This window comes from Diadema antillarum, unplaced genomic scaffold, assembly GCF_040938485.1.
Source record: "Diadema antillarum isolate AM-2024a unplaced genomic scaffold, OU_Dant_1.0 seq00000163_RagTag, whole genome shotgun sequence".
NCBI lineage: Eukaryota > Metazoa > Echinodermata > Echinoidea > Diadematoida > Diadematidae > Diadema > Diadema antillarum.
Genome location: NW_027271234.1, coordinates 127,708 through 152,443, shown reverse-complemented (window position 1 = coordinate 152,443; position 24,736 = coordinate 127,708). Strand labels below are relative to the sequence as shown.

The 24,736-nt window shown below is 39.5% G+C and overlaps 1 protein-coding gene across 1 annotated transcript; it reads left to right on the top strand.

Moving 5' to 3' along the window:
• The first annotated feature begins 507 nt into the window (after positions 1–507).
• On the top strand, positions 508–24,410 carry LOC139728091 (uncharacterized). The gene is made up of 3 exons (XM_071639053.1): positions 508–1,743; positions 22,464–22,617; positions 24,059–24,410. Exons 1-3 carry the CDS (start codon positions 508–510, stop codon positions 24,238–24,240), a joined length of 1,572 nt encoding a protein of 523 aa, XP_071495154.1. The 3' UTR covers positions 24,241–24,410.
• Positions 24,411–24,736: the final 326 nt, after the last annotated feature.

Sequence of the window (24,736 nt, the reverse complement as noted above, 5' to 3'; positions counted from 1 at the left end):
GAATTATGTCCTTTAGACAGCTTCCTTATGTGCTTGAGTCTATTTGAATGTGTAAAAATGATTGATTGTCGGCTTTTGTTCCATCACATGGATGGAATGAAAGAATGTCCCTCCCACAACCTACAACCTTTCTCTCTCTCTTTCTCAATAAAAAAAGTCAAGCAACATAAGTGCTGTGCGCCTTTGGGAAGCCTGCGTGTACACGCTAACCCCCAAGCGCACACGCTAAAACCATAAGCGCACTGTACGCTGGGTAACGACATGGCGTTCAATTTATGAGTTGGCCAGACTCTCTTAATATACGGCACTGACTGGGTAAGTTTAATAGCGCCATCTCGTGTTCAATAACTTGTCGATCGGACAGATTTTTATCTTGTGACGTCACAGTTGCTACAACACATTCAAGATGAAGCCAGTGACCATCGAGTATCAAGCCCATCGATATCGTGTGTTATGAACGTATTTTTTCCAGAAATACAAGCTTTTTGAGGGAAACAAGTTGGCAAGATGGATTACGAGGGTACACCAGAGCCGATAGACTTTGACTTTTTCGACTATGAGAATGGATCAGACACTGGGGCAAGAATAATATCCCCGGATCGCAAAAGTGCTCGTCCCTCAAGCGGTAAGCGAAGCGACAGTGCACGGGGCAACGACGGCGATTATGATAGGGAGTCGGTGCGAAGTGTTGCGAGCAGTCGCAGTAGTGTTAGCGTGCGGATTCCAACGGCTGCTCCAGCTAAAGACGACGGTAATGAAGCGGACTATTACTCTGAGGAATTCGAGAGTGATAAGGAAGGACACAAAGATGGTGATAATACCTTTCGTTTTAAGGATGACATCGAGTCTTTAAAGGAGCGACCAGATAAGTCGAATTCTGGCAGTGCACACCACAACTTCCACAAGTCGTACTCTTCATCAAAATCAAAGTCAAGTGCAATGAGGAAGTCTAACTCTCGGTCTCGGCCGAAAACAGCAAAAAACAGCAAGAGGCAGCAAAGGTCAAGGTCAAGTAGCTCTAGCTCTAGTTCGTATACAAGTGCCAGTGAGCACAGTGACAGTCCAAGTTTTACTTCGGAGTCCGAATCGAGCACGAGAGACCACGACAGTGTCACTGATGTTTCACCGCTGCAGAGCCCAAGAAGTTCACCCATCCCCAAGCTTGAATATGATGAGCAGGAAATGGAAAGGGAGACCGAAAAAATGAGAAGTGTTAGGTTTGAGGACAGAGCAGCAGATAGCAGAAGGGAGAAATCACATCAAAGATCAAGGCCGAAATCTGCCAAATTTAAGGAACGGCCTCCTCCTAACGTCAAAACTCCAGGTTATTCCAAGTACCAAGATGACCCACGCCTTAGAGAATCGGAGGCCAACGAGTTGAGTATGTTGCTGCGAGCAGTTTTAGAAATGGACGAGACACCAAACACATCAGAACTCTCCATGCTGCACAAAAATCTGAAGAGACCGCTGTCCGGAAAACGAAAAAACAGACCTCAGTCTGCCCCAATGCCTCACCAGCGCATGAACATGTCATTTAGTAATGATGAGGTCAAACGCATCGACAGAGAGAACCAACGACTGCTGCAGAAAATCGTGGGGAGTCCAGGCCCAGGCCAGTCAACAACGAAGGCTCGAACGGGCAGTGCAAGTCATTCACGGGCCAGCAGAGTTCCCAAAACACCAATGAGTCATTCAGCAGTCCAGAGACAGAGAGATCAGAGGAGAATAGAGATAGAAAACATGGTAAATATGAAATAGGATCTAGGTGTCTACATAAATTTATCGTAAAACCAGAATGCAAAAATATTTGCTTGCATGAAACTTCCACGAATTCTCTTTTGTATTAGGAGCCAAGATTCGAGAAAGAAAATTAAATGCACACAAAAGATTTGATCTACACAATGCAAATGCCAGAGACAGTTCGTGAAAGTTTCATGTGGCGAAAAAGGCTATCGGCTCCATTTTGCAAATGTTTTTAGTTTTAAACACACTAACCTTACGTGTACGTTGCGTACATGAAATTATGGATAGTTTCACTACCCGGCATTTTGCTTTGCTTAGTTTGGGCAGTATGACAGCAAACTTCTCAAGAAGTGATTCCTGCGAAAATTCCTGTGAACTTCCTGCGTGCACTTGGGAAGTTTCTCACTTCTCACGATACAACACATAGGGCCTAGTTTGGTACAGTGTTACCACATGTGGCTGAAACTTCTTTGAAGTGTGTGATGCGATCCATTCATAGTGTTTACACTCATTGTGCATGCTTTTGTATGCTGTTGTGCATTTCTTTTTTTCCTGCAAGAGGTTAAGTACGGAGTAAGTAAGTTAAGTACTTCAGCTACACATAGTTTTTTTCTGTAGTGTAACCACGTGCTCAAACTTCTGGGAGTTATTGAGAGACAAACTACGCATACAGCTGTTGTTTTGTGTAGTGTGACTGTGGCTATTATATGATTTCCCAATGAGAAGGGCCTCTTAATCCACTCCATTAGCATGTCAACTGTATGAACTATGACATCATATGGCTGTTGTACGTTGTAGTGGAAAATGCAGGACAATTTTCTGAAGTATGATTGGTCCATGACTGCCTTGGCATCCCACAAAAACATTGGCTCATTTCTTTCTTATACCCCTTTCAGGTAATGACGGTTCAATTATCCGCATCCAAATAATGCGGATGAAGTAATCAAAATCGCGTTCATATATCCCATGAAGTGCGCACTACTTTTACGAGCGCCCGTTCATATAACGGTGCGAAAGACGGGAGTATTTGTCATGGTTACTGCGCACGCCTCTATAATGACGTAATGTTTCCGGTGATTATACTCTCGTGTATGCACAGCTCTCGCTCAAGCTCAGCAATCAGCGGTTGTGCGGGAAATCGAGTGACCTTTGACCGAACTGTGGAATGTTAGTGCGCATAAGTCGTAAAACGCGTTCATGTATTCTCGATCAACTCCTCATGCTGCAATAATGCGCATAATAGCAGCATCAAAATAATGCGCTCTTTTTTACTCCTCTCCCGTTCATGTAATCAAAATTTTACGACTTATTGCTCCTATTATCCGCATCCACGATTACCTGAAAGGGGTATTAGAGATCATTTTTAGTTCAGTACCAAATGAGAGGATATAATTCAATGTGCTCATACAAAACTGTAATTGCCAAAAAGGGAAAAGCAAACAAGCCTCCCTGAGGCCAAGTGAAAAAAAAAAATAGTTTCTCATTGTAACTTTTTTTTTTTAGATAGAGGATGAGGGCCCTTTTTTTTTTTTTGGCAAAATTATGTTCTGATTAACCAATTGCCCTACATCGCCCAGTTGCATAAAAACCTCTCGACAGAAGAATTTCACTTTTTTTGTTTTTATTATTATTATTACCGGTATTTTTTTTTGCCTTTCCAGGATACAGTCATTGGATTTAAAAATGGTTGATCCACAACACAACGCTTTTCGGGTAGTCTTTGTTTTTTGACAAAAGACGACAAAAAAATGATGTGGGCGGGGACAAGAAACTAATGATCTTTTTGTACCTGGCCTTGTCTGTACAGTTTGTTGAACTCTAAATCTACATTTGAGCTGGCTTTCTATCTCTTATTTGCAGATCAATATAGTCACTTTTTTTGTTTCACATCAGCACATTGGACGTGTACAAATACATACTTGCCAACTCTACCGCTTTTGGCGGTAGACTACCGCTTTTTAGAGGTTTTGACCGGCTACCGATTTTCTCTTCTGATCTACCGATTTTGTAGCAAACCTACCATAAAATGAAATGGAAGTCATATTTTCCCTTCATTGTGCGTTGATTCCCTAAAATAAGGTAGTAATTAGAATACTAATAATAATTTTAAGGAACTCGTTCCTCAAAAACGCCGTATTCAGCCTTCTAATATGCACACATTGTATGCACACTGCAGTGGCGCACTAGTTTATCATATCTACGTGCGTGCAAGACTTACTGTACACGTGTACGTGTAGCTCGAACCACGCATTTAATAGTAATGTTTTGGTAGCTCACGTTCTGCAAGAGTGAATGCTACGAATGGAAACCCTCCCAAACACTGCAGAAGAGAGCAAAATCTGCCACGTACAGGAATCTCACAGCAAGGTCATCTGCTAATTGTTGTCCCCGCCGAACGAGTTCGAACAGGGGACTATGAAACGGGCTCCGTACGTGTGTGTGTCCGTGTGTCCGTCCGTCTGTCCGTCCGTGTGTCCGTGTGTCCGTGTGTGCGTCCGTGTGTGATCAAAATCTTCAATTTGCTACTTCTCTGTCATTTATGAGCCAATTTTGATTCTGTTTGCTTTATATGATAGCACTACATGGGAGCTTTGAAACTTCTACACAGAATTTCAGTCGTGACCTTTGACCTTGACCTTTGACCTATATTGTACATTTTGCTACAAAATGCTACTCCTTCGCCATTTCTAACCCGATTTCGATTCCGTTTGCTTTATGTGATGGCACTAGGTGAGGGCTTCAAAACTTCTACACAGAATTTTGACCTTTGACTTCTTTGACCTTTGACCTTGATTTTTTGACCTGTATTGTACATTTTGCTACAAAATGCTACTCCTTCGCCATTTCTAACCCGATTTCGATTCCGTTTGCTTTATGTGATGGCACTAGGTGAGGGCTTCAAAACTTCTACACAGAATTTTGACCTTTGACTTCTTTGACCTTTGACCTTGATTTTTTGACCTGTATTGTACATTTTGCTACAAAATGCTACTCCTTCGCCATTTCTAACCCGATTTCGATTCCGTTTGCTTTATGTGATGGCACTAGGTGAGGGCTTCAAAACTTCTACACAGAATTTTGACCTTTGACTTCTTTGACCTTTGACCTTGATTTTTTGACCTGTATTGTACATTTTGCTACAAAATGCTACTCCTTCGCCATTTCTAACCCGATTTCGATTCCATTTGCTTTATGTGATGGCACTAGGTGAGGGCTTCAAAACTTCTACACAGAATTTTGACCTTTGACTTCTTTGACCTTTGACCTTGATTTTTTGACCTGTATTGTACATTCTGCTACAAAATGCTACTCCTTCGCCATTTCTAACCCGATTTCGATTCCGTTTGCTTTATGTGATGGCACTAGGTGAGGGCTTCAAAACTTCTGCACAGAATTTTGACCTTTGACTTCTTTGACCTTTGACCTCGATTTTTTGACCTGTATTGTACATTTTGCTACAAAATGCTACTCCTTCGCCATTTCTAACCCGATTTCGATTCCATTTGCTTTATGTGATGGCACTAGGTGAGGGCTTCAAAACTTCTACACAGAATTTTGACCTTTGACTTCTTTGACCTTTGACCTTGATTTTTTGACCTACCACATTGTACATTTTGCTACAAAATGCTACTCCTTCGCCATTTCTAACCCGATTTCGATTCCGTTTGCTTTATGTGATGGCACTAGGTGAGGGCTTCAAAACTTCTACACAGAATTTTGACCTTTGACTTCTTTGACCTTTGACCTTGATTTTTTGACCTGTATTGTACATTTTGCTACAAAATGCTACTCCTTCGCCATTTCTAACCCGATTTCGATTCCGTTTCGCTTTATGTGACGGCACTAGGTGAGGGCTTCAAAACTTCTACACAGAATTTTCACCTTTGACCCCTTTGACCTTTTATCTTCATTTTTGACCTATATTATAGATTTGCTTCTGAATGCTTCTTCATTGCCATTCTTTGGCCGGTTCCGATTCTGTTTGCTTAACCAATTTCCTTTTTTTTTCTTACCCCTTCTACAATCATTGGCACTCTTCGTATTATTCACAGCCATTTATTTTCATTTTCAAATCGGACATTTTTTATTTTTAGCTGAAGGACATCCATGTTGATATGTGCAACATCAATCTGAGCCCACCAAAAGTGTGCCTTCAAAATCATTTGTTGTTGTTGATGTTTATAAAACAACTCATAATAACAGTCAGTAACAGCTGTGAACAGTATGATGTGTGATCTGCGTCCCAGTCGCGGTGCCGGGCAACATGCTGCACTCACCTTAGCATGTAGCTGAGTGCAGAATGGCTGAAGGATCACAATGCATGCATCGTTGGTGTTATCAAATTCTGCAAGTTTTGTCAAGTTCTCCATGCACTAACATTTCTTTTTCTGTTTCGAGACATACACAGTTGGGTTCTCAAGTTCTGCATGCACCAACATGATTTTTTTTTTTGGGTTGTTCAATTTACAGGTAATGGACCACAACCTCAGTTTTGTCCCTTACAGATCATTGATCACTTTGAGCTGTCATCTTGAGCTTTGCAGTCCTGATGTTTAGTATTTGAAAAATGTAAAATACCTCAGTGATAAAAAAAGTCACGACAAAGTTGTCATTTACAAAAAAAAGACAACAAAGTTGCACAAAGTTGTTATTTACCAAAAAAGTTTTCCATGCACTAACATTCCTTTTTTATTGACTGTTGTTTTGTTTGTTTTTACTGTTTGTTTTCAGACATACACAGTTGGGCTCTCAAGTTCTGCATGCACTAACATGATTTTTTTTTTTTGGTTGTTCAATCTACAGGTAATGGACCACAACCTCAGTTTTGTCCCTTATTTTATATTCTTATTCTTACAGGTCATCACTTTGATCTGTCATCTTGAGCTTTGCAGTCCTGATGTTTAGCGTTTGAAAAATGTAAGATGCCTCGGCGATCGAAAAAGTCACAGGTGCTTCGAGCTCGACATACACTTTGTCAAAAGCCAGACATCACTCTTGACCAAGGAAATCTAGAGCATCAAAAGCAAAATGAAAGCTGTCCGCTGAAGTGCACTCAGTTTAACAATAGCAGCAGGGAAACCAATGCAACACAGACTTTAGCAGAGAATGCACAGCTTACCCAACAAAAGCAACAAAATGAAGAATTTAAACAGTCTATAAGCAAAGACAATGAAGTCCCAAGCAGAAAGAAACAGGAACAACAGGTTCCAACGTTTGATTTTGCAGAAGCGATTTTTACAAAGACCAGTAGAGCCAGTAAACATGGATCAAAAAACAAACAGAACAAAGAGGCCATCCGCAGTAAGCACACTGAAGGAATGTGCAACAATGGAAAAGAGATCATCCACAGTAAGCATATTGAAAGTATGCGCAAACAAAGATTTGAAGCTTCGTACAGAGCAAGAGAACAAGAGGTAAATAAAATGAGAATGAAAACGATACGCAGTGATCATGAGTACAGAGCCAAGGAACGTGAGAAAGACAGACAACGTAAAAGGATGAAACGAGCTGATAATGAATATACATCAAAAGAGCAGGACCTAAATAGAATGAGAATGAAGAGAGCACGCACAGATGTTGATTACACAGCAAAGGAGCAGCAAGCCAATAGAACAAGAATGAAAAGGAGACGTACAGATGATGAGTATGCAACAAAGGAGGAGCAAAGAGATAGAACAAGAAAGAAAAGGAGACGTACAGATGATGAGTATGCAACAAAGGAGCAGCAAGCAAATACAAAAAGAATGAAAATGAGACGTACAGATGATGAGTATGCAACAAAGGAGCAGCAAAGAGATAGAACAAGAAAGAAAAGGAGACGTACAGATGATGAGTATGCAACAAAGGAGCAGCAAGCAAATACAAAAAGAATGAAAATGAGACGTACAGATGATGAGTATGCAACAAAGGAGCAGCAAAGAGATAGAACAAGAAAGAAAACGAGACGTACAGATGATGAGTATGCAACGAAGGAGCAGCAAAGAGATAGAACAAGAAAGAAAACGAGACGTGCAGATGATGAGTATGCAACAAAGGAGCAGCAAAGAGAGAGAACAAGAAAGAAAAGGAGACGTACAGATGATGAGTATGCAACAAAGGAGCAGCAAAGAGATAGAACAAGAAAGAAAACGAGACGTGCAGATGATGAGTATGCAACAGAGGAGCAGCAAAGAGATAGAACACGAAAGAAAACGAGACGTGCAGATGATGAGTATGCAACAAAGGAGCAGCAAGCAAATACAAAAAGAATGAAAATGAGACGTACAGATGAGGAATACACAGCAAAGGACCAGCAAACAAATAAAGCAAGTAAACAAAGAAGACGCACAGACAGTGAATACACAGCTAGAGAGCAGGAAGCAAATAAATCTAGAATGAGAAAGATACGGACACAAGATCAGTATAAAGCAAAAGAACATCAAATAAACAAAACCAGGATGAAGACAAAACGAACATGTACTGAGTATGTAGCCAAAGAAAAGAAATCTACTCAACAGAGACTTCAGCAAATAAGATCTTGCAAAACTTCTCATGTAAAATCAGTTGAAACAGTTCTTCAAGAATACAAGAGAGCCATCGCCGAAGGACCCACTTACACATGTGCCTGTTGTTTCAGACTTTTATTCAGGCGATCCATGGTGCAAGTAAAATTATCCAATTATGGAAGGTGTCCACCAAACATTCTGCGGAAATGCATTTCAACAACATTCTCATTGATCTGCAAAACATGCCACAGAACATTGCAGAAAGGAAACATGCCTGCCCAATGTCACCAGAACAATTTGTTGTTAGTGGATATTCCAAAAGAGCTGAAAGAACTGTCATCCCTAGAATGCCTTTTGGTTGCGAAAATCATTCCATTTATGCACATTGTATCTCATACTAAAGGAGCCCAGCATGGTTTGAAGGGTCATGTTGTTCTTGTGCCAGCCGATCTATCAAAAGTCTGCAAAATGCTACCAAGATGCACCAACAATAATAATATCATAACACTCGCCCTAAAGAGGAGACTTACTGATAAAAGTGCTGTCCACAAACAGTTCATCCGACCAACATGTGTCAATGCTGCATTACTCAAACTCAAGCAAAGCAACCCCTTCTACAAAGATGTCACTGTAGATACATCATGGGAAAATGTATCGCAGCAGTCAGATCCATACCTCTGGGAGCTTCTGACACAACCAGTCAACCCAAATTCTCAACCGTCCACAAGTACGCAAGAACATCCAATTAATTCTAGAACTTCACATCAAACTGGGTTAGGCCAGCAGTCATCACAATGCCCCAATGACACCCTCACAGACAGTGAGGATGAAGTTGAAAAGGAAACACCAGCTGAAGTTCAACAACAATTACACAACAAACGGTCACTAAATGCAGTGACATGTCTGCAACCAACACATGGACCATCATTGTCCACTGAACAAATACTAGACATTGCACCAGCAGAGGGACAGATACCTGTGAGTGCTACTTCTGAGCCAAACTGGGAACCTATGGCATTTCCAAAGCTGTTTGCTGTTGGGAAAGGACATTTTAATGACAACAGACCGAAAAAGCTAACACCTGCCAAATATTTAAATGCCAGGTTACAAAATGCTGATGATCGATTTGCAACAGCTACAGAATACATCTTCCATGGACTGCACTGGCTTGAGAGTGAACGATTAAAGAGTACCATTAACATATCCAAAATGAAAAGGCACCAGCAAGATATCAATGCAGGCAAACTTAAAGATCCACAAACTGTCCATCAACTGATTTCCAATGATGAAATGTTCACAACCTTTAAGACAATCAGAGGGACACCCCAATACTGGAGAAACATGCAGTTGGATATGTTAGCTAAGATCAAGCTCTATGGACCTTACACATTCTTCATTACGGGCTCTGCGGCAGAATTTCACTGGACAGAAGTTATTCAAGTGATAGGCAAACAGTATGGACAGCATTTCAGTGAAGATGACATCAAACAAATGGACTGGCAGACAAAGAGGAAGTGGCTTCAAACAAACCCAGTAACTGCTGCCAGACAAATTGACTACATCTTTGAACAGCTGTGGGATAAAGTCCTCCTCAGTAGTGTTCATCCTGTTGGACAGATCCTCAATTATGACATACGTAAGGAGATGCAAGGTCGAGGAACACAACACTTTCATGCAGCAGTGCATGTGAAAGATGCACCACGACTGGACCAAGAATGTGATGAAGAAGTCATACAGTTTGTAGACAAATATGTGACATGCTCCATCCCAGCTGAGGAAGAAGACTCAGAATTGCATCATCTTGTCAAAACAAGACAAATTCATCATCACACCAGAACATGCAAGAAAAAACTAGGAGTTACATGTCGCTTTCATTTTCCATGGCCACCATCAAGCAAAACAATGATTTGTCGTCCAGCTGAAAAGGATACTAATCCAAAAGATGTCAAAAAAGCCACAGATGTACTAAAAAAAGTTCTCACTGCTCTTGCCCAGATGGATCCAACTCAGCCTCCAACAGAAAGTGAATTGCTCAGACAAGCAAATGTCAGTGAAAATGACTATTATGCATCTATTCAAGTTGCTTTCAAACGTGAGACAATTGTAATGCAACGCACAACATCAGAGACCTGTGTTAATAACTACAATTCTGTCATTCTCAAAGCTCTACAAGCAAACATGGACATCAAGTACATCACCAATGTCTGGGCATGTATTGCATACTTGACATCCTACATGTGCAAACCTGAACGAACAATGAGTGAACTCATGAAAAAGGCATGCAAGGAAGCAGATGACATAAACATTCAAAACAAACTGCATCATATTGGACAAGTATTTCTCAAATGTCGTGAGGTGTCAGAACATGAAGCTATAGCTCGTGTCCTTTCTCTCCCACTACGGCGATCTAATACCAAGGTGACTTTCATACCAACTGGCCCAAAAGAACAAAGAACACGGATGTTAAAACCAATGAACGTCATCGCGGAAATGGATGACCAGGAGGATGATGTGTATGTTTCCAGTATGCTCGACAAGTATGCTGCCAGGCCCGACAGTTTAGAGGATGTATCCTTGGCCCATTTCTGTGCAAATTATGTGACACGACCTAACACTGACACAACTGAAAACCAAGAAGAACAACTTGAAGTTGATGAAAGTATCACCACAAAGAAAGTTCAGCTCAAGAATAACCTTGGTATTATGTGCAAAAGACTAAAACCATGTGTTCTTCGCTACCATAGTGTGTCAAGAAACAAAGATCCCGAGTTGTATCATTTCAGACTGTTGTTGCTATATTATCCATGGCGCCAGGAAGAAAGTCTTCTCCATGCTGATGGATCATGGACCTCCAAGTACAAAGAGGTCTCAGATCAAATACTGCCAACTATCCAAGCATTTGAGCCTTTCCATGAACATGTTGAGAATGCAGTAGAAGACATTGACTTGGATGAGGGTCTTTGGGCTGACCCAGAACTTGAGCAACAAGAGACCAGTCATCATATTGACCCACAGTTTGCAGGTTTGGACCCAGATTTACTGGAGTATGATCAAGTTCCAAGTGACAAACCTGCCTCTGGAAGTTATACAGTACATGCTTCCACTACATTCTCACCAGATTCACAATACTATGACCTCATATCTTCTCTGAATGATGAACAGTACAAATTATTTAGTTACATATTCCAGTGGAGCACAAATATTTGTCATTCAACTTTGACAGATATTCATCCAGACCCATTCTACATTTTCTTATCTGGAGGAGCAGGTGTAGGAAAGAGTCATCTCATTCATGCTATTTACCAAGGTGCCATCCGTGCCTTACGACAGCCTGGCCAAAATCCTGATCAACCAACAGTGTTACCGCATCAACAGGAAAAGCTGCTGCTAACATCAATGGCACAACATTGCATTCGGCTTTCAACCTGCCAGTTCGCCAACGTGGAAAAGCTTTTCAGTATCGCAAGTCAAGTGATGAAAAACTCAACACAATGCGAGCCATGTACCAAAATCTCAAAGTCATCATTATTGACGAAATCTCCATGGTTGGAGGGAGTACACTAGAGCATTTGTCACTAGCATTGCAAGATATTTTTGGCAATGACAAACCCTTTGCCAGTGTATCAATACTTGCTGTTGGAGATTTATTCCAGTTGCCACCATGTGGAGATAGAGCTGTATTTCAGACACCCAAGCTTGATTACAATGTTCTATGTGGCTCAATTTGGAAACAGCATTTCCAGCTGTATGAACTCACCACAATTGTACGTCAACGAGAAGATGCTCAGTTTGCTGAAATACTATCCAGAATACGTGTCGGAGATCTCCAACCCCAAGATATGGAAGAATTAGCTGCCCTTCAACAGACAGATGAGTCATTACTGCCACCCAACACACTGCATCTGTTCTTTACAAATGACCAGGCAAACAAACACAACCAAGAAATGCTCCAAAAATCAGATGCCCCACAAATTACAGTCACAGCTTCTGATTCTAGAACAGATCTTCAGACTGGTACCTGTAATGTTACCATAACGTCAAATAATATCCATGAAACAGGTGGCTTACGTAAAACACTGCAACTGTGTGAAGGAGCACGATGGATTCAGACTAAAAACACAGATCTCTCAGACCATTTGGTGAATGGTGCCACAGGGACTATTGTGAAGCTTCATATCAGTCCATCAAATCCACTAGGAGGTATCATTTATGTACAGTTCGATGATGAAAAGGCAGGAATTAATAGCAGGAGACACAATCCACCTCATCTAAAGCATGCAGTACCTGTCAGGGCAGTGACAGCCAGGTTTCCTCTGTCACCCAAATCTCCAGTAATGGTAGAGAGAAAACAGTATCCAGGAATGCTAGCATGGGCACTCACTGCACATAAAGCTCAAGGGAGTACCTGCACTCACATCATAGCTGATCTATCAATGCCTCCTCAAGTCAAGTCACCACCACCTGGTCTCACCTACACAATCATAAGTCGGGCCACAACTCGTCAAGGTGTAAAGCTCATAAATTTTACTCCAGACAAAATCAAGGTCAACAATGCTGCACTGCAAGAAACTGTCCGAATGCGCAACTCAAGTGTATTCAAGTGGCAGCACCAATTGCTTGAGAATCACACAGAACTGACTATTGCTCATCTTAATATGAGATCATGGAAGTCCCATTACAGGCATATAATAAAGGATCCACTTATATCAAAGTGTACCATACTAGGCCTGTCAGAAACACATACATCACCATCTTCCTCCAACCTAGCTCCGCCTGGTGACAAATGGCAAGTTGTTCATCATCACACTCAGCATGGTCTTGCACTTCTTGTACAAGGCACAACTGCTTCAATAAAGCAGCTTCAAGTTCCAGCTCCTCATCTCCAGTGTCTCCCATGCATTGTGAATGTAGACGATCACTCCTGCCTCATAGTCATTGTCTATAGGCCACCTGGACCATTGCAAGGTTATGCAAGTCATATCAACAACTTCCTAAGCAATGCACCTGTTACACAGTACCCTACATACGTCATGGGAGATTTTAATATGGATCTTTCTGCCAAACAACAACTAGAGACAGTATTGCACAGCCATGGCTTCAACCAACTTATCAGCACACCTACTCACCAACGTGGAGGAGTATTAGATTTGATCTTCACCAACACACCCCAGGGCCAGTATGGAGTATCCCCAATTCCATACAGTGACCACTGCATTGTCTGGACCACAGCGACCCATCATCCATAGACTACAAGTGCCCCTATCCCGTAGGTAAACATTGTATCAACAAATTACCATTTTATCCCTGTTTAAATGTATACAGACAAAACCCTTTTATATGCATACATCAACATACTGCTTTCTAAGCAAACAAGACTTAATGACTTCACAGCCTGCTAATATTGTATTTACTACAACAAAAATATAACTGAGTTAGTGTGTAATATTAACAAAAATACCACTTTATACTCTTACCACAGTAAGTGTATATCCACTTATAAAGGTTTTTTTTTATACTATCTAACTTCAACTTCAATCCTTTCCCATTAACAACTTTTCTCCTATTTGTCTCCACATGCAGCAAATTATACAATTTATTACATAATTTCACTTACCTTGTAAGAAACATTCTTTTTATTACAGGATATAGCTCCATTGGAGACGTGTACCTTTCCACTTTATTATAACTAAATATCAACTGCTTGTTATGACACTGTATGGTAATCACAATATACTACTTAAATAATATCTTTAGCTGCAACAAACTCACTGATGTCAGTCCAAAGATTTAAACTTCCGGCGGGGACATATATTACGCACCGCGTAATTTCTACTTTTCCTTGTTAATTTAGATTTGGTGAGGGCAACATTATGTCTTATTCATCAAACTAGCTCCGCAATAGAAAGTACACTATAAGGGGATAAATTATTTGCCAATATGTTTGATTACATTTTTCACATATGCTTAGCCTACAAAAATTATTTACCAATATGTCTGATTTTATTTTTATATGCATAGTCTACAAAATAGTTCATAGATTTACATGGATTATATGTTTTTTTATCAATACCAAGAACCCTTTAAAAAGGTTAAAAAGCATGCACCAAATCCCATATTTTGATATTGAAAAACAAAAAAGTCCACACCGTGGGAGGGGGACACCCCCTTCCACACCCTCCACCCACACCCCCCCGACACCCCCACCCCCACACCCCCACCCCCCCCCCCCCCCTTGCGGGCAAGCGCGCTCGGGCTTGGTTGCTTCGCTCCCTCGCAAAATCTACCTCTTCAGGATCTCAAAATGTTGGCAAGCATGCAAATATATGTTCAACAATGTACCTGTTTGTGTGTTTGTTCATTTTCCATCTGAGAAGATGGCTGGATAGCCCCATATTCAGCTATGCAAAGCTGGTCTTCCATGGGGTTCAGTTGGATGTGAGGCAGGGCCACTTCACCTGGATGTGCCCGATCTTAAAACAACTTGGGTTGATAGTGTACAATGTTGTACTATACTCATAGAAGAATAGTATTTTTATCTTAAAGCTGCAGTGAGATTGGGGAAGGGATGGCATGGAGTTTAAAAAGCATTTTGCCCTCCATCATTAAATTGTACAGGATAGAAACTGTACGCGTCGATAAGTGATGCTTTCATTTACTGAGATTTCACATTCAAGGGTTGTCATCTGAGACTATACAGCATACACATGTTAGTGTTTACAAGGTTGTACATGATGTACAGTATATATTTCCTGTCTAGATTTCTTTTGCCTCCTTGAGGATTTGTGCAGTGTACTCAACTGCTGCACAATTTAAAATGCTTCACAATTTAAAATGCTTGAGGTTTCAGGCCCATGCACCTATCCATGCTGCAAATCGGCTCCATTTGATTTAAAAAGAATTTAATATTAATACCAGATAATTAATAAAAAAAGGCTTTCCTTTGATACAACTGGTCTAATGGCAACCCCCACCCCCCCCCCCTTCCCAAAAAAAGATAATGATATTTTCTGGCCTCTGAAAAATTCTTTGTCAGTTATTGTCAGCCTCTGTTGCCAGATGATTGATTTAATACAAGTGTACAAGTACAGTTTGTGCCTTTATATTGATCCTGATTGGATATCTATAATGCCTACATGTATGTATGTAATCTTATATTGGAAAGTTGCTGCAGGATTTCCATTTTGTGACAGCGAGTCTAGTTTGTATGTTTATTGGTTTTGAAGTGCATGAGATACCTTTATTTGATTAAGTAGCTGCACATTTACAGTGCATGCCTTAATTTATTATATTTAACCATGGCATAGTTGGTCAAAGTGAGAATCTCCTGCAAAGGAATTTTCTGACAAATGCAAGAAAAATGACCTTGGAATTCTCTGGGGAATTCAAAGTTTTCTGATGAAAATTGGTTTTGAAATTAATGGCTGAGATAGCCAAAAACAAAGTAAAACAAAGTGATCCTAATAAAAGGTGGGTCCCACCTTTTATGAGGATCACTTTGTTTTGGATATCTCAGCCATTTCAAAACCAAGTTTGATCAAAATAAAATTTGAATTCCTCTTAGAATTGTATGCTCGTTCATATTTCATAAGAGGTATCTCATTACAAATCTAAAAAGATAAAAAAAAAGACCATGGAAAGCTGAAGCCCTATCGAAGCTGTACCACCCCTTTAAGTTTTTCCATAGATCTGCATTAATCCATCCAAACTTCACCTACAAACGTGTACACATTTACAGTAGTTGTAAAGTAAAGCAAGCCTACTCTGGTGTGAGTATCTTGCTTATAATAGTTATGTTCAGACGACAAGCCATAACCTCGAGGTTAGAGCTTGTAGTTAGGGACCATGAAGACGCACTCGTAGTTCGCTAACCTCGAGGTTTGCTTGATGTTAAGAGCCACGAGAAATCTTATGGTTAGCGCTCTAACCACGAGCCGGGGGGGGGGGGGGGGGTCCCCACTCGTAGTTAAGCACCTGTGGACACAAAAATCAACGCATTCAAAGGGGCAGGAATTTGACCTCGAGGTTAAGATTCGTTGTGTGGACACACGTCGTAGTTAGGGGGCAAGAGCTCAACCTCGAGGTTAGGGTTTGTCATCTGAACGTAACTAATGTCCAACAGGAATGTCATGGTGACACAGTAGGGATTAAGATGATTAGGTAATCTCTGTTCATTGACAATATCAAGTGTATACGCCATATATATAGCGAGTCTAAATTTTCGCAAATCGGAACTTCCTGACGATTTCGCAAATGGTTAAATGTGTGATCGTGGAGTCCTGCACCAAGCAGAGAATGCGTCACATTCATAGCATGATCAGAGTCAATATTTTTGTGTGTCTTTAATTTCGCAAATAGCACCTGACTGGCAAAAATCACAAAAATAAAAACCTCACAAAATATTCGGTGTATACAGTACAATGTAGTTTTTAGACATCTTTGCCAATCCGAGATGAAAGCACTCTACGACTACAGCGTGTGTGCCAATACACACTATGACCAAGTATTTCAAATTCAAATTCTTTTCCCCCCCTCCTCCTTGACATTATGCATGAAACATTTTACTCCTAATCATAAATTCTGTGGTAAGAGTTGAATTGTATGACATTTTTCATCCCCCTTTTCTTTCATTTTGTTGTTGCTATTGAATGCATTTAAAAAAAAGTTGTATGGATGGATTAACTTCATGTAGAGATATCTCTAAGGATTTTGGTTTGTTTATTTGGTGTTTTTTCCATTCTGTCGTGCATTATTACACTGAGCTGTGACTGTAGCAAACATGCAGACAGAATGTTAGATTGTACTTTGTAGGGAAGAAATTAAAAATGAACACCAAATGTCAGTGGAGAAATGTGTGCACACAATATACATTGTACGCTAAGAATGTATCAATCCCTGGAGCTGTTGAAGTTCAAATCCAGTAGTTCCGTCCAAAGAGTATAGAAGCGCATGCGTGCACTTCTATTCTGTTCTTCTGAGCTGTCATGTGATCAAATGATGTAATTCACCATTCACACACAATTGTAGTCTTTTGTGTGTGTGTGTGTGTGTTGCTGCCGCCTGAAACGCCAGTGTCTAGATCATTGGAAGGCCCACATGGTGTGCATTATATAGCATAGTTTAATAGGAAGTTTACTGATGTGTATGATTGCATTTTCCTCATGCTTAGGCCTATGAATTTAAAACGATGAAACCATCCTTTCATAATACAGACTTTTGTTCGAAAATATCGCCGTAAAAAAAAGTTGGGATATGTCCCATGAATCTGGCAATTTTCTACCCTGGGAAATGTCACGCTTTGATGCCTGACCAACCTTTTCAGTAACAATAATACTTACTGTACATTGCTTGTATGCACAGGAGATCCAGTTGGTCTGTTGGGTAAATCAGTGGAGTCAGACATGCTGCGAGATTGTCTGTCTGTGCAGCACTGTTGCCTGGCAACCAGTCATGAAGTGTTGGAGTCTATGTATATGGGATCAGTGAAACTGTCATTGTTTAGCGAGGAAGGAGGCGACGCGACGTACATTGTGTGGAGTGCTTGGGTACACACACTTGAAGCTTTTTTTGTGATGTGCAAATTTATGTCAGCGTAATGTGTAAGTCCATGTCTCATTGTGCAAAAATCACACACCAAAATCAATAACGTTCTGATTGTAGAATATTATTTGCAACTTTGATATTGGAAATTCTGTAGAGGGATTGCTGAATTATCTTGAACATACAGTGCAGGGCAGTAGGCCCAGGTACTCAAATGTGATTGGCACCTTGACAATGCCTCTCTTTTGGTAAAGTCCTGCAAAGCAAAGCGAAGTCCCAGACAAAAAGTATGTTACCATTGTAGCTGGTTGGGATAAACTTTGATGGAAAATTCCAAGACTATTGCTATAGAGCGTACAAAATTCAGTCATTATTCATTATTGTGTAGAATAGATGTTATGAATCAGATATCAGTTGCATTACAGGTACATGTTTGATTCATGATGCAGTGCGAATGTAATACATCCTGAGTCATGATTTATGAAGTTGATGCAACAAAAAAAGTAGTACAAGGTTGTCATTGCATATTTTTAGTGTAACTATAAAAAGTAGTATTTTAGTCAACTTCACTGTTCCTGCACATTGTTACATAAATTTGGACCCACTGGACTGTGACTATTGTAAATTGCAATGCTTGCTGTCGCTATAGCAACTTAGCGCTGAAAATCGGTCGGCCAAAGCAGGTGCAGTCATTGTGACTTAGTGGTACAATTTATGATTACCAATGATGTGATCTCTATGAAACAGGCCCCTGGTTTTATAGTTAAAGGAAACCAAAACCCAAAGAGAAATGTGAATCGAGTGAAAGCAGCAACATTGAACACATCACTGGATAATCAGTAAAAGTTTGAGGAAAATTGGACTATCAATGCAAAAGTTATGATTTTTTTTTTTGGTGTTGGAACAGCTAGATGAGGAGACTACTAGAGGTTATGATGGCATGTGTGGACAACAATATAAAGAAAATATAAAAGGAATTCCACAAAAATTTACTCTTATAGCATAATGAAAGAGCATATGAGTATTAAAGGGACGCAGTCCTCACGAAATGAAAAAAAATATGTTGTTGTTGGTACCTCCAATGAACTACTTTCATCAAAAACAAACTTTCAAATCACCAAATAAGCTCGTACATTTCGGTTAAAAAAGTGTGACTCTGCAAATGAGCAAGTCTTGGCGGAGAGTCATACGTCATCGATGCACAACTCTTTCCAGCGGTGTTCTGCTCGTCATCCCTTGTTATTTATAAATACATGTTTACTATTTATTTTTATATTAATTGTATGAATAAGCTTGAAATATTTTGTTTGAAATAATAAAACCACATATTGTCACATTTTATGAAAAAATCAGATATGATCATTTTGAACACTTAAATTGGTTTTCTGAGGCACGGCTGTCAACTTGAGAGTAGGGCATCAATGACGTTTGCACCTTTTGGCAGGCTCTTACACGATCGCTTGCAGGAATTATTTTTTTAAAATCGCGTACGGAGACAATTTTTGATGTCCACACGTATAAATTGGTGAAAGGTTATATTTTTTACTCCTCTTAATTATCAGTACAGTGAAAATCTCAGGACTGCTTCCCTTTAAACCGCTTTCAGAAAGCAGGGGGAATAATTGCTACCCTTAACTATATACACTGTATGTCAGTATCAAGTTGATCGAATGTGTAATTTTCATGAAAAATTAATTTTTGTGGAATTCCCTTCGTATTTTCCTGATATTGTTGTCCACACATGACATCATAACCTCTAGTAGTCTCGTCATCCAGCGGTTCTAACACCAAAACTTCAAAAATTCATAACTTTTGCATCCATTGTCCGATTTTCCTAAAACTTTCACAGTTCTACTAAAGTTGCTGACTTTCACTCAATCCACATTTCTCTTTGGGTTTTCGTTTCCTTTAATGAGAATCACACTTACTCACACACTCACACATACACTCACAACTGTAACTATTGTAACACTAGAACGATGTCTTTATACTGTCTTTCACAACCAAAAGACACTGTCACTCAACCACCACCTCATAGGAAGATTAGCACTACATTACTTCTACGTCGTAAATTTGTTTGAAATCAGAATTGTGTGTGCAGGATGAATGGACTGGAATTAATAACTTTCAGGCTTGTAAATGCACCCAGTAATTACTTTGCAGGCTATTGAAGCTATATCAGTTGCCCTTTTATCCCAAGAGTTAATCTAAAGAGTCAACATATTGATTTTGTGATATCGCCAGCTAATATCCGTTTATTGCATCAATGCCCTGTAGGCTTGCTGCAGATTTTACGGACAATCCAGCTACCGGTATCTAGATTGTTGTAGGTGAAATCACCGTCATGCAGTTGTAGCACTAATTGTCATGTTGTACTTGTTACCATGGTATTGCTGAAGAGCGTACCTTTAGCTACTGTACCACGCCCTAGAAACCATACTTTTGTGGTTTGGTATTGTCTGTTTTCATCTAATAATTATAGTTTACACTATTCTGAATGAATATAAGGGAAAGATCTCTTTCATTTAAGCTATTTATTGTTCAGGAATAATTGTTTCAGATGCAGAATCTTCAAAAGCCATTCCTAACTTTATAAAATCTGATTGTGAAATTAACACATATATATGAGATTATGAAAGTTGCTGTTTCTCCCTCGATTTGGCAATTTTTGTAATGGTGTTTTTTTATTATTCACTGATTATTTTGGGGGTTTTTTTGGTGCAGATATACTGAATTTAACCAGTTCGATCTATTTTTCAAACATGCAGTGAAATCTAGTTGCCAATTTATGACTTAATGATTATTTCTGCAGTAAATTACCCGAGGACTTAATGACTGTGTGTGACACACTCTCTAGTCTCGTGCTAGAATATAAAATATCAGGTTTACAGACTAGCAGCGTCAAAGGCAGCATGCCAAGGACGCCCTGGTTTTGTCTGCCTGCGATACCAGCGACAAAGAGGGCATCTTGCATGAGTGACGCCATCATGCCTATTCAGTCTTACTCGGGAGTGCCTTTTTTTGCTGTGCATTCATCCTGTGTAATTGATGCTGATGAAACTTTAATGTTGTCTGGGCTTTCAGGAAATGTGTTATTCACAGGTTCCTATCTACTCTGAAAAGCTTATCTGGCTTGAAGTACAATTCAGAGGTTGCATCATGTAATTTGTATAATGTTGCCAACTGGCTTGCACCGAAAAAAGCAGGTACACATAATGATGAGTGATATTGTTGAAAGTAGTCATAAAATGAAAAAGAATCTTACTGGGTATCAAACTGAATGAAGTCATTCTGTCAGTGACATAGAGTTAATCTGGGAATGTACCCTATTTGAAAGCATGGAGAAAATTTATAGGTAAAGATTTGAATTTCTTTGAAATAGATTTTAAGGAGACACATTCTGAGATGAACCTGTAAGTACATGTAGCAATATGGTGTTAAACTGGTTTATTTTGATGAACTGTAGGCTTTTAATGAATTGTTGGCAATGAATTGACACCACAGTGTAGGAACTGAAAATAGCTGGCTAAAATGTCTCTTGAGATATATAATTAACAATAGATAAATAAATAAATGAATGAATGAATGAATGAATGAATGAATGAATGAATGGATGGATGGATGGATGGATGGATGGATGGATGAATGGATGAATGAATGAATGGATGGATGGATGGATGGATGGATGAATGAATGAATGAATGAATGAATGAATGAATGAATGAATGAGTGAATGAATGAATGAGTGAATGAATGAATGAATGAATGAATGAATGAATGAATGAATGAATGAATGAATGAATGAATGAATGAATGAATGAATGAATGAAACGAAACTCTATGTGCCTGGTATGTACAAGTGTGATTCACAAGTACAACTGTATATTGTGTGTGTATATGTATGAAAGGATGTGAAAATATAGTACTTAGTACACAATAAGGTGCAGTACAAGATCTGACAGACATAGGGTAAAAGAATTTTATATCAAAAAAAGAAGAAGAAAGAAAGTAAAGTGTTCATTGGTGTAAAGCCCTGATAGCATGGGGAAACATGGGTAGTCCAAATGAATTTGCTGCTCACCAGGGGGGCATTCAAAAACCACAAGTATATTGTGCCTGTAAAGCCATGTTTCAGCGAATATAGTGCATCAAAGCACATGCTCATTTGTAATGGTTGACTCTAGTTGAGATTCTTTGGCTGTGTGTGTACTTCAGAAATCAGTGATAAAGGTGCACACAATTTGTTCCTGGGATTCTCAAATTATTTGAACTGGGCCCCCCTTCGCACTTCATGAATTCCCATGCTAGGGGTCTTTTGAAAAAAACTTTTAGAAAATCCTCAATGCATTTGCATAATAACATCAGCTCCAAAGTTTTTTTTGTATTATTATTTTTGTCATTATCATTATTTATTTATAAAAATATCAAATACCTTCATATCAGACCTCATGTCTTTTCATGTACTCAAATGCTCATTCAACACAGTGTAGTCTTGAATCACAGTACACATACTGTACTCGGGTAAAATGGATGCTGTCACATGAGTTATAAATTTGCCTTTCAGAACAAATTAAGATTTCCACAAGTTGGTTGTTTTTGTTGAATCATTTTTGCTTTGACATGTAATCTTCAGTTCTCGTCTTGCAAACTTGAGATTTCACTGTCTCGTCAACCTTATGGTCATCCTTTCCAATGCAGCAAATTCTGAGGCGCATAGAGGCAGCCAGGGCCAATCCTCAGGTGAAGAAGGACTCCCTCATTAGGGACTACCGCCAACAGATGCAGTATGCCGCCCAGGTCTCCAAGACACCTGGTGGTCCTCCTGCCAGGCCATCCAGTGCTAAACGGACAGGTACAGTACAATCACACCTGAAAGATTAGCATGATTCCTCAGATTAGTTTTCTGCTGTGGATGTACATGTAGACATTAGACATGAAATATAGATTTAAAAAGAAACCTAAACTTTCACAGGGATATTTGTTTTTTATTATCCAAATTTGTGGATTGTATTAATTTTCTTGTTTTTAATTCATCAGGAATCTTGTACCATATATTCAGCAAGGATAATATTTTGTGAATTAAGAATTGTAAGACACTCTTACGAGTGCTAGAATTTACATTCAAGAACCATGTTAGATGTAATGAGAAGCATTGTCCATTCCAAGAGAAAAGTTGGTGCTTTTTTACTTTGGAGAAGATAAAATAGCACATTGATTTTTTTTTTTATATGAAACAGTAGTATTTCAAAATTTGAATATGTTTCCTCTCAGTATTACATTGGAAATATGAATGAATACATGTCAGTAAGGTGCAAATGAGGTGCAGCAAAGGGTTCAACAGTAATTTACACATTAAGATATGAAAGGTAGATCTACATCATGTAAAGTTATACATTTGCTGCAGAAATAAGGTTTCAAATTGATGAATTCTTGTGTCGAGTTGTTTTTATTGTGACCGATTGACAAATTGCCCTTCGACATAAATTTAAGCATCAATTGTTCAGTGTTTTAATAGTAGTAGCCGTGATATGAACTGGCACTGGCTGTTGGGCGAAAGCTCGGTAGTCTAGTGGATTCGACACCTGTCTTGTATTAATCGGAGATCGTTTGAATCCAACCGGAGTATCATACCCATGATTTTCTATCATGTCTGCTACTAAACCTCTGAATAATCTTTGCTTATTTGCTGAATATATTTGCTTATGTCAATGAAGGGCAATTTGGAAACCATTTGCAAGATATAAGTATGTACCAGGTCCAATTCTGCTCGGAACTGACATTATTAAAGGGATAATATAGTTTTGATTGAGATGGGGATTCAGGTTTGAACTTTTTGCAAGATAATCTAAATCTCATACATTGTATGAAATATTAAAGAGCATACAATTTCTAAGAGGAATTCAAAAACTTATCTAATGATACTGTAATTGGTTTTGAAATTGCTGCGATATCTGAAAATAAAGGGATCCTAATAAAAGATGGAACCCACCTTTTATTAGGACCACTTTGTTTTCCTTTGTTTTTGGATATCACAGCTTAGCCATTTAAAACTGATTTCCGTCATTTAAACTTAGAATTCTTCTTAGAATTGTATGCTGTTTAATATTCTATTACGAAAGTGGTTTCTAATCTTTTAAATTCTGAATCCCCCATCCCACCCAAAACTATACAAACTATACAAATCATTTTAAAGCGCTGCATGGTTCTATATTTGTCCCACAGCTGCACACAAAATCCTGAAGAAACACCATTACATTTTGTGTGTGAATTGATTTTTCATTATTCATTCACAGTGAAAGCCTACAACAGTGGCCAGGGCATGTCCAAAGCGTCCAGCATGTCGAGCTTGGGCACAGAATTCAGCGGGGACAGCTTCACTTCGTCCAGCACAAACCGCTCCAGGTCACGCCGCGCCAAATACCCAGGATACGAGGCACCGCGGCCAGCCTGGAACGACCGCTGGCAGCAGGAGTGATCATGTTTTCCTGGACCCCCAAAAGAGATGCGAGTTGACAAGAGATACGTCAGTGATGGCAAAGCGCAGAAATCTGTCACCTTCGACGGTCTGTCTGTGTGTCTGTCACTAATTTTTACTCAATTCTGTTTCAGTCGCTAATGTGGTGGAATCCCACCTCGGCACTGAGTAAGCTGTAATCTTTGGGCTAAAACGGCCCAAATTATGTGATATATTGGATGATAGAGTCATCAATGGAGGATGGGTTTTAGGACCAATCATCAGTTCATTTTAAATCTTGCAATTGTGTAACCCATTTTATAAGAGCCTGATAAAATGACACAGCAATTGTTTTCTCAATATTGTATTAATTTTTCTACACTCTATGCTTTCCAGTGATGAATGATTTTTGTCCCTCTGTAATTCTGGAAAGTGCAGAACCACAGAAATGGTCAGAAATCCGACTGGTTTTGAGAAAATGAAGTTGAAGATTAGAATCGCTTAGGCATGCAGGAGA

Coding starts and splice junctions, on each gene's coding strand:
- LOC139728091 (XM_071639053.1), top strand. CDS start 508: ATGGATTACGAGGGTACACCAGAGCCGATAGACTTTGACTTTTTCGAC. Junction 1,744..22,463: donor GAATAGAGATAGAAAACATG/GTAAATATGAAA, acceptor TTTCCAATGCAG/CAAATTCTGAGGCGCATAGA. Junction 22,618..24,058: donor ATCCAGTGCTAAACGGACAG/GTACAGTACAAT, acceptor ATTCATTCACAG/TGAAAGCCTACAACAGTGGC.